This window comes from Phyllobates terribilis, unplaced genomic scaffold (assembly GCF_046119375.1).
Source record: "Phyllobates terribilis strain yellow unplaced genomic scaffold, ASM4611937v1 Scaffold_12__6_contigs__length_324123572, whole genome shotgun sequence".
NCBI lineage: Eukaryota > Metazoa > Chordata > Amphibia > Anura > Dendrobatidae > Phyllobates > Phyllobates terribilis.
In genome coordinates, this window is record NW_027362772.1 from 28799371 (window position 1) to 28810787 (window position 11417).

General features: G+C 41.2%; 1 protein-coding gene across 1 annotated transcript; it reads right to left on the reverse strand.

The window, feature by feature from the left end:
* Nucleotides 1-2155: 2155 nt before the first annotated feature.
* Nucleotides 2156-9566, reverse strand: LOC141172976 (phospholipase A2 inhibitor gamma subunit B-like). The gene is made up of 5 exons (XM_073657586.1): nucleotides 9431-9566; nucleotides 7330-7446; nucleotides 4367-4516; nucleotides 4091-4231; nucleotides 2156-3497 (listed from the first exon to the last, which is right to left on the reverse strand). Exons 1-5 carry the CDS (start codon nucleotides 9477-9479, stop codon nucleotides 3298-3300), a joined length of 657 nt encoding a protein of 218 aa, XP_073513687.1. The 5' UTR covers nucleotides 9480-9566; the 3' UTR covers nucleotides 2156-3297.
* Between the last annotated feature and the right edge of the window lie 1851 nt (nucleotides 9567-11417).

The window sequence follows — 11417 nt, forward strand, 5'->3', positions numbered from 1 at the left end:
CACAGCAAGATGCTTGCTTCCACACTCGTCATGCTATGTTGTTACCCCTAGCAATCAGGCTGCAGTTGCCCCTAGCAATCAGGCTGCTGTTGCCCCTAGCAACCAGGCTGCAGTTGCCCGCATTCTCCAACCACATGTAAGGTAGCGCTATTCATCATGCTGAGGGTCACTCGCTTCACTGGGTCAATTAAAGCACACATGCAACGTCTTTCCGGTATTTCACAATCCAGCAGTTTATTACTTATCATAAACCTCTCATAACCGAGTCCATCTCAGTGGCTCGCCGACGTATTACACATATAATGTCCAAGAGCCTTTCCAGTGACCAATATGTCCACTTGGCTCCAGACACAGCATTCAGCAAGGTAACAATATAAATGTCCATATCAAGCAGCGTTTTTACCTTTGCCGGGTTTTAGCTGCTTCTCTCAGCTCGGTTCTGCCACTGCTGTGGCTTTACGGCTTCCCAGACGTAGTCTCCAGGCCTCGTACCTTCCAAGGCTACTGGTATGTTTACACACATAACATTCAGCCTCTGCCTTCCAGGAATCTTGCCTTCCAAGGCTACTGAGATCCCCCACACACCCAGGGACCCAGCCTCTGCCTTTCAGGCTTCACTAGGCTTCACCAGGCCTCTCTAGGCCTCACTCTCTCTCTAGCCTCTCCAGGCTAACGGTGTCCCACACACAGGGAACAGGCCTCACGCATTTTTCACACTGTTTCAAAATCCTTCAGTGCACACAGGACCTGTGCTGATGTCACAGTCATGTGATCAGTCCTTCTGTGTGCACTAGACCTGTGCTGATGTCACAGTCATGTGATCAGTTACCTGAGGGAGAGGTACATGGTCAGCCAGAACACACCCTGGACCATTAAAGTAATGCCGCAAGCCGCTGCATTACACTTGTCACAACTTTATCACTTTTCACAGCTTGTTACAAATGTTAGGACTATCCTCAATGAATTTAATTTCAAGACCTCTGCTTACTGTCAGTGAATAGGAATATTGTTAGTTCATATCCAATCCAGAGGGTTAAATAAAAGCAGTCATGAATTAATACTTTGCAGGAAAATGCTCTGTGAGCTCAACACATCAGCTGCCCAGTTCTCTCCCTGGTTGTCTCTTTTTACTTGCAATGTTATATTGTATCAGTCTGAACACTGCTGGAGTTTTTGTAGACTGGATACATTCACAGCGAGCTCTCAGCTTTTGAAGATTTCGGCTTCTGTACAGTGAGATCTTCAAAACCCCATTGTTGTTCTCACTCCATAAATCGTACGAGTTCAGATATGCTTCCAGCATAAATGGCTCAACAAGAAACTTAAAAAAATGGTCATTATGGTCAAAAAAATTCCCCGATTAAAGGGAAATCATAGACAGACAACCGTCATTCCCAAACCTTTCACACAGGTGTAACATGTTGTTCCAATGTGTCATTGCTAAGCGTATTCGCTTTTACTTGTTCTGTTTTGTTTTGATTTATATTACCTTGGATAAACAATGCTAATATAACTGACTACCCCCCTTCCCCATTCACAAATCCCCCCCCCCCTTTTCCCTCCTCCCATACGAACCATGTTAGAGTTTGTGTTTAAATGTTGATAAAATTCAATAAAAACATTGTGAAACAAAACCCCATTGTTATTTAATAGTGTTGAGCGAGTATGTTCTGTCCGAGTATGCTGGGGCCGAGCTCCGATTATTTACAGCTGCTCGGTGATATGGTTGAATCGCTCCCGTGTGCATGATTTGCAACTGTTTGACAGTTTTATTACATGTGAGGAATGTGTAAGAAATAGACAATCCTCACATGTAATAAAACTGTCAAACAGTTGCAAATCATGCACACGGGAGCGATTCAACCATATCACCGAGCAGCTGTAAATACTCGGGGAGCTCGGCCCCAGCATACTCGGCAAAAGGGTTAATAGAACATACTCGCTCAACACTATTATTTAATCATTTTCCAGAAAATGCTCTGTGAGCTCAACAGTCAGCTGCACAGTTCTCTCCCTGCTTATCTCATTTTACTTGCAATGTTACATTGTATCAGTCTGGACCCAGCTGGAGTTTTTAGACTGGATACATTTGTAGTAAACTCTTAATTTTGGAAGATATCGGTTTCTATACAGTGAGATATTCAAAACAATTAAGTATTTTAAAAAGTTGCATAACTTTTTACTATAAATGGAGCTTTATTTACATAAAACTGTATCCTTTTCATTCCGATACAACAGTAAATAAAGTCCATTAGTCGCCCACATTTCACTCCAGTCTCCAGATCGTAGCTGTGTCCTATTCTGGGAGAGCTGGGTGGCAAGTTCTATAATAAAGCAGAATACATGGGATTTTTTGTCTTTTTTTTTAAGTTAGATTATCTTACTTCCACCATCGCTCGATATAAATGTCAGTGACGTTATGTGACACCATATAAGGGCAGAGAAAAGAAAACGTATTCTCGGAAAATCCCTTTAAAGGATGGAGAATGAGAATGGGAGAACAATACTGGGAAAAGAGTGAAGGGACGAGGGTGACGTCATTTCTGGCATCTTAACGAAGTGAAGATCTGAAAAACTGCAGAAAGAGGAGACTGTGCGGCTACAAACGCTTCAGTGCCCCATGGTCTATCTCATGGGTTAATGTCTGAGGATACCACATGGGTATCTATTTATGAAACAGGCACAAGAGCTGGGCCTGCTCCATGCATGGCTGGTGCTAGCTACTATCTGTAAATTCTTCTGCAATATGGCTCTCAAGTTCAGGGGCTTGGTCTGCACTTACAGATCTCTGGCCTCTTTCCCCCTTTCTCCTCCTGTTGCTGGCCTCCTGACAGTTATTGACAGGTCTCTCTTCTCTGTGACCTGACAGGAGACGGCGCAAGTGTAGTGATGTCCTGATGATTTTGCAAGAGCTGGACTATCCATCTGCACATGCGCCAACCCTGGGAATGATGGCACATGTGCTATATCTCAGACGGGGAGCAGGTCACAGAGACCAACATCTCTCACAGGCTCCATAATTCCCAGGGGCGCTGCATGTAGAGTGACATACTGGTGACATTGCGAGAGCCGGGCTACCCATCTGGCATGCGCCCACCTTAGCAATGATGAAACTTGTGTGACATCTCAGGAAAGGGAGCAAGAAATAGAGAGCTCACAGGTGCCATCATTCCCAGCATTCCATGGTTCCATGAAGGTCTCAGAAGCCATGACGGTTTTTCAAAGTCCAAACTGAATGCAAATACAGACAGAGCAGCAGACATAAAGAACAAAAAACAGATATTTTCTATACAATGTTCAAGACATTGTTGAGAGAGTTAATAAGATTAATAGAATAAAGGTCTGTAAGATGGAATCTCTGTGAAGAACACCACCTCCTCCAGTGCAAGAGATCCGAACCTCAACACTTATCCCATCAGTGATCACCGATTGGTTGCCAATGTTGCATATGGTGGGGGTGGCACAACCACGAAGAATGGAGTCTCTTGACAAAGTTCCTGTTGAAGACAAGAATGGCCAAGAGTAAGTCAGCGGAATGCATCTGTTGATGAGACATTTTCGAGTTATCAGTGAAGTCCTAGACCTCTAACTGATGGGATTGTCATCTTTAGCATATTCTTCATGAAACTCTCAGCCAATAAGACAAGTTTATAGTATGGCTTGGAATTTGTATGCACCAAGGCTTCCGAATTTAAGCCTTCGAGAATCGCGTTAGGTCATGTTTTAAGAGTTTTCTACAGACCTTGTCAATTCCTCTTAGTTTCTGAAGTAATGAAGTAAACTTATAATGAACCTTAAACATCTTATGGCCACAAATCTAAACTTTTGAACGGCTGGGTTCTGTTTGGTTTCAGTTTTGTATGACGTGGTAACCATGAAATTTTGATCGATTGGATTACTAGGTCCAGAGACCTTCACCGATCTGGTAGAGGTTTCTGGACCCAGGAGCCCAACTGATCAAAATTTCATGGTAACCACATGTCCAAAGTATAAAGTGCCCTATCATATGGTAGTAGACCTTACATGGAAGTGCTCCCCCTTCTGTTTCATTAGTTAGTTGCAACCTTCCTGCTAGTTTCTAGAGACGTACCCGACATTTTTGAATGTTGCACAATGCACATTGTCTCGTCCCCAGTACACTTCATAGTCATACCAGTGTCACACCAGTCCACGTCATTTCCAGTACAGGATGGACAAGTCAGGCCGTTCTGTACAATGTTGTCTGGTGACACTAATGGAGAAAGAAGCCTAGATGTTACCATGAAGACATTTTACATCAAATTATTACTGAAAACTAAATACATCAATGCCATCTTCTGGTTCTGCTGTAATTTGCTGGAGGTAATGGTGCTGCACTGGTACTTACAGACTGGTGGGGACGGCGTGCAGTTATCGGTGTAGCAGCATGAAAAACCCTTCTTTGAGTGACTGTTGTGAGTACTGAAGCTGCCAGGACCCTGACACTGGTCCTCAGGGACACAGGATCTGCCAAAGAATTCACTTTTCTGTATTCCATCTATTTTGAAAGTAAATAAGTTATGGTCATGGCTGAAAGTGATGGCACCCTTGAAATTGTTCTAGAAAATGAAGTATTTCTCCCAGAAAATTATTGCAAGCACACATGTTTTGTTATACACATATCTATTTCCTTTGTGTGTATTGGAACAACACAAAACAACAGAGAAAAAAAGGCAAATTGGATGTAATTTCACACATAACCCCAAAAATGGGCCAGACAAAATTGTTAGCACCTTTCCAAAATTGTGGGTATACAACTTTGTTTCAAGCATTTGATGCTCGTTCACACTCACCTGTGGCAAGAAACAGGTGTGGTCAATGTGAAAATCACACCTGAAACCAGATAAAAAGGGGAGAAGAGTGTCTGTGTGTGCCACACTAAGCATGGAGAACAAAAAGAGGAGAAAAGAACTGTCTGAGGATCCAAAAATTCTTGAAAATATCACCAATATAAAGGATACAAGTCTATTTTCAGAGATCTTCATGTTCCTGTCTCTACTACAGTATTATTGCTATTACTACTACTACTACTTTTTATACTTCTACTACAATATTATTACTACCACTGTTCTATTACTACTACTTCTACAACAGTATTTTTACCAGTATTACTTCTACTATTTCTACGGCTACAGTATTCCTACTACTTCAACTATTACCACTACTACTACAGAATTCCTACTACTTCTACTATTGCCACTACTACTACTGTATTCCTACTACTTCTAATATTACGTCTACTACTACTTGATTCCTACTACTTTTACTACTTACTATAACAGTATTACCAGTACTTATACTACCTACTATTACAGTGTACTACTGCCACTATTACTACTACATTGTTACTACTATTATGATGACTACTGCGGCTACAAACACTGAAGTGTTATTTTTACTGATGTGACAGTATTAATGCTACTACAGTATTTCTACCACTGCTCTATCTATTACCATTATTACTACAATAATCCACCTACTACTACTATTAGTACTATATTGTTACTAGAGTATTATTATTACAACTACCACTGCCACTGCTACAGTATTACTACTATTATGACGCCTACTGCAGCTACTACAAATAAAGTATTATTACTATTACTAGTTATGCTACTACTACCAATACAGTATTGATACTACTACTGTTACTTCTACCAATACAATATTACTACTACTATTACAGTTGCAGCTACCACAGTACTACTAATACTTGTACCACTACTACTACTGCCATTACAATATAATTACTAATAATTCTACAACTACTACTACTATGGTAATACTAATACTACATCACACTATTAATACTATAGTAGTACTAGTTCTATTATATTACCACTACAGCATTAATATTACTACTGCTGCTACGGTATTGATAATTAAACTACTAACAGAGTATTCTTACAACTACTGCTGCTATTACAGTATTGTTGTATTAAAACTATTATTGCTATTATTATTATCATTGCTACTTCAGTATTATTATTAGTACTACTATTATTACTACCATTACCACTACATTGTCATCATCATCAACACTATTACTATTTATTCTACATCTACCATTACATTATTACCTGAACTAATAAAATAAATATCCCCCGTGCTCCCAGGCAACATGTTTCAGACCTCCATGGTCCTTTGTCAAGCCTTTGGTAAAGAACCATGCAGGTCTGAAACATGTTGCCTGGGAGCGCAACTGATATTTCTTTTCTGCCTTTTTAGTTTTTGTGCTGTTCTGTTCAACCATTTTTTGTGCCCTTTATACCACTAATAAAGCAATTCTTTGAAGAATATGTGAGAGCCGACTATTTTTTTGACTATTACTGGAGTATTTTTCAATGCACCTTGACAGTTGGGCTGATTACTCCTTTTTCACTTCTTATATCGAGTGCACTACCGGCGATTACATTATTTTTACTTCTCCTACCATCACTGCTACTAATTACTTTGAACTTCACTTCTACAACTTTTACTACATCTCCATTCACTATTACATCTACTACTGTCTACATTACACCATCAGTAACGCTGTTACTATCACCACAATCACTGCTTCATCTCCAGAGTTGTAGATGGGATTGTTTTACCCTTTTTTTAACCCTTTGTTAGCTGTTACTAGTGACTTTCACTGATAAGATTTCCATTAGGAGCAATACAACTAATAAACCACTTAAAAGAAAGACCCACCTACTATATGCATAAATTTTTATTGCTCAATATTAAAAAGGAGGGGATTTTATGCAGAAGTATTGGTCAAGAACAGTGGGTGGATAGGCGTGATGACCCTAATAAAGGTCTAGCATTATTTTGATTGTATGCATTGCCTTTTGACCCCTCCTTTTTTAAGGCATTCCTTTTCTTCCTTTATACTGTTCCCTGATAGGGTAATTTAGGGTCACTGAGGTTTAGCCAATGTTGAGCAGGGGCGTGATTTTGACTCTTAGGGTGCCTATCTTCATTTATCAAGGTAGGGCTAATATTAGGTCTCAGAGTAGGGACTAGTCCTCTAGTCAAGAAACCACTAGACCTTTATTAGGGTCATCACTCTTATCCACCCACTGTTCTTGACCAATACTTCTGCATAAAAGCCCCTCCTTTTTAATATTGAGCAATTAAAGTGTATGTATATAGTAGGAAGGTCTATCTTTTAAGTGGTTTATATGTTTAGGGAATCAAGATTTTTGTGTTTTTTTGTTGAGAAGTACTACTACTATTATATATACACCATCCATACTATTATTGCTACTTATGTTTTGCAGAAAACAGTTCTCCCTCCCATAAGTCAATGACCTGCGTAGCACGAACCTTCCACATTTATTGTGCGAGTCGAGGCGCACACCCTTCCAGGAGGGCAAGTGATGTTATTCCCAGTACAGAATGTCGCACCCTGGACGAGGCACACGGTGCACGAGAGCGAAGAACCTGAACAAGAAAAAACGAATTGTAGATTCCAATCAACAATTAAAGGGGCTTTATGGGGTCAATATATTTCATGACTTTTTATCAAGATCTTCACTCAACATTTTCATTCCCCAACTAAATGCATTGTACACAAAGGTCATATTTATTCCCTTTTTTAATGTGCCAGGTAAGATTTACAATAACCCATATTGTGTGTGCACCATTTCTATCCATTATTTGACTTGCATTTTTCACCAGTTTCCTATTTGCAGTGTCTATCTCTAAGTTTCAGTTCTCTCTGAGCTAGTAGGTGGAGATTAACTGTTATGATGTCTCCCATACACAGGACACATAGACATAAGGGATTCCTGCTCTTCTGTCTCTAAATATAGCAATATTGAGCTGTGTAGCTGTGAATCCAGCACTAGGATGAAATAAACATTTACTAGAAATCCAAACTTCCATCCTTGTGTCTCTTTTGCTCTCGCTCTGCTCCCTGTCCATAAACAGCTGTAATCTGATCCCTCAGTGAGCTGGCGGCCTGACTGTTTTTGAACAGGATGGATTTTAATGGTGAGTTTATGAGACAGTGAGGGAAGAGGTGTCTGACAAGTCAAAAAAGCAGATTTCTCTGATAAGGTATATTACAAAGTTTCTTATATTCCCTTATACTATTGATTTATGCAAAGTTTCAGATTTAATTTTTCGATATATTAAAAAACTAAACTATATGCACTTTCAAAAGTGAGAAAGTAGAGGGTGAAGAAAGTAATACAGCCCAACATCGGATGGATCTATGTTTAACGTCCCCCCACCCCCTAATTCTACACCTTCAAGTCATTTCTACATGAGTCCGATATGCAAATTGCTTTTTCAGACAAGAAAAGAACTAGAACTCTATAGCGCCACCTGTTGAAAGCAGCAATCCTACAAGTCACTATCAACCCTTTAATGAGCCTTGCAATATGATTTAGGATAAAAGCCAAATCAGAATCTCAGTTTGCAGACACGGTGTTTTGGGCTGTTGCCCCTAATCACTGCAAATTATGAGATCTGGTTTGGCTAGGTGAGAGGCTCTGGACTGAGGTCTATGGGGTAACGTTTCCTCTTGTGGATAGTGATATATCGGCCCTGTCATGCCAATGTAATGAGGCTTATTCGCTGTGCAATGGGTCGATAGTGACTTGTAGGATTGCTGCTTCCCACAGGTGGTGCTAAAGAATTCTAATCCTCTTCATCAGAAGCAATTTGCATATTTAATTTCCCAGAAGAGCATTGCATGGCGAATAAGCCTTCTTACTTTGGCATGCCAGGGCTGGTATGTCATTCTCCACAAGGAGAAACATTACCCCTTAGACCTTAGTCCAGAGCCTCTCACCTAGCCTAATCAGATCTCATATTTTGCACTGATGAGGGGCAATGCCCAGAAACACTAGGACAGCAAATTAAGATTTTGATTTGGCGTTTATCCTTAATCATTTTGCAAAGCTTGTTAAAGGGTTGACAGTGACTTGTAGGATCGCTGCTTCCAACAGGTGGCGCTATAGAGTTCTAATCCTCTTCATCTCTGAAGAAGCAATTTGCATATTTAATTTCCCAGAGGAACATTGCATACATAATCCTCCTTACATTGGCATGCCAGGGCTGGTATGTCACTCTCTACAAGGAGAAACTTTATCCCTTAGACTACAAGAGTCCAGGAAGCTGAGATCTAGGCTGCTATTTGCAGGCTTTTTGCACTGTATGACAGATCAAGGTGCTTTTAGGCACAATCATGTCCTGGACATCCCCCTATAGAAGGAACCTGAGCCCAGTTTTTTTTTAATCTCTACTAGTCTGGAATAAATGAATAGTTTATTGATTCCTTGGTGGACTAAGGCAATGAAGAGGTTAATATTTATCTTCTCAGTGTTAGGCAAGAAAAGGGTAAATGGTTAATATGCAATTGTTTAAAGTTTTTTTTTTACCCCCCTAAATCCATTCCTGACTTCTCCTTTGCACTCACCTTGACCCCAAAAAAGTGAGAAAACCCAAAGGAGCCCGATCAGCTTCATGGCGTCCGATCCTCCGTCAGGCGCAGTCTCACGTGTTGACCGCAGTCTTATAGTTTCCTTCGGTAAACATTAGCCAGACCTGTTCTCAGTTATATTATTTCTCTGCAATGAGGATGGGATGATGGGAGTATAAAATATGAACTTCGGACAATGTACTCCTACTGACCTTGGTTTAATGTTAATTAACCCTTAACAGGGCTGATCGAAAGAGGCATCGTTACTGCATGGGGAATGAAAGGGAAATTCTGACGGTGTTTCTGCAAAGGCATTTGTTCACAGAGTAATAAAGGGTACATACAATGTCACAGCAGCTAGGAAAGCAGCTGCATGCAGCCGTACATCACCAAGCACAATGCCGGATGGAGTGGTGTAAAGCCGCCACCACTGGACTCTGGATTCTCCCAAACACCACAAATGCTGTTTTGGATGAAGGAGCAAAAATTACTGCAGACGCTTCCAAAATCTTGTAAAATGCTTTCCCAGAGGAGCAAGAGACATTATATCTGCAGAAGACAACGCCATATTAATGTCTATGGGTGTAGAATAGGAAGAAATGAAAGCTACTGGAGGTGCATACATTTCTCTATATAATCTATCTATTATCTATCTATTCATCTATTATCTATCTATCTATCTATCTATCTATCATCTATCTATTAATCTGTTTATTATCTATTATCTATCTATTTTTATTATTATTATCATTATTATTATTTATTTATATTGCGCCATTGATTCCATGGTGCTGTACATAAGAAGGAGTTACATACAAAATACAGATATCACTTACAGTAAATGCAATATAAATTACACTGCTCAAAAAAATAAAGGGAACGCTTAAACAACAGAATATAACTCCAGATCAAACTTCTGTGAAATCAAACTGTCCACTTAGGAAGCAACACTGATTGACAATCAATTTCACATGCTGTTGTGCAAATAGAATAGACAATAGATGGCAATTATCAAGACACACTCAATAAAGGAGTGGTTCTGCAGGTGGGGACCACAGACCACATCTTAGTACCAATGCTTTCTGGCTGATGTTTTGGTCAATTTTGAATGTTCATTGTGCTTTCACATTCGTGGTAGCATGAGACGGACTCTACAACCCACAGAAGTTGCTCAGGTAGTGGAGCTCATCCAGGATGGCACATCAATGCGAGCTGTGGCAAGAAGGTTTGCTGTGTCTGTCATCATAGTGTCCAGAGGCTGGAGGCGCTACCAGGAGACAGGCCAGTACACCAGGAGACGTGGAGGGGGCCGTAGCAGGGCAACAACCCAACAGCAGGACCGCTACCTCCGCCTTTGTGCAAGGAAGAACAGGAGGAGCACTGCCAGAGCCCTGCAAAATGACCTCCAGCAGGCCACAAATGTACATGTGTCTACACAAACGGTTAGAAACCGACTCCATGAGGGTGGTATGAGGGTCCAACATCCACAGATGGGAATTGTGCTCACAGCCCAACACCGTACCGGACGCTTGGGATTTGCCACAGAACACCAGGATTGGCAAAGAACGCCACTGGCGCCCTGTGCTTTTCACAGATGAAAGCAGGTTCACACTGGACACATGTGACAGACGTGACAGAGTCTGGAGGTGCCGTGGAGAGTGATCTGCTGCCTGCAACATCCATCAGCATGACCGGTTTGGCAGTGGGTCAGTAATGGTGTGGGGTGGCATTTCTTTGGAGGGCCGCACAGCCCTCCATCTGCTCGCCAGAGGTAGTCTGACTGCCATTAGGTACCGAGATGAGATCCTCAGACCCCTTGTGAGACCATATGCTGGTGCGGTTGGCCCTGGGTTCCTCTTAATGCAGGACAATGCCAGACCTCCTGTGGCTGGAGTGTGTCAGCAGTTCCTGCAAGATGAAGGCATTGAAGCTATGGACTGGCTCGCCCGTTCCCCAGACCTGAATCCGATTGAGCACATCTGGG

Excerpts from the sequence above, each read along its gene's own strand:
- LOC141172976 (XM_073657586.1), bottom strand. The coding sequence starts at position 9,479 with ATGAAGCTGATCGGGCTCCTTTGGGTTTTCTCACTTTTTTGGGGTCAA. Across the intron at positions 4,517-7,329 it reads TCGCACAATAAATGTGGAAG|ATGGAATACAGAAAAGTGAA; the intron begins GTTCGTGCTACG and ends CTTTCAAAATAG. Across the intron at positions 3,498-4,090 it reads GCAACATTCAAAAATGTCGG|GAACTTTGTCAAGAGACTCC; the intron begins GTACGTCTCTAG and ends TGTCTTCAACAG.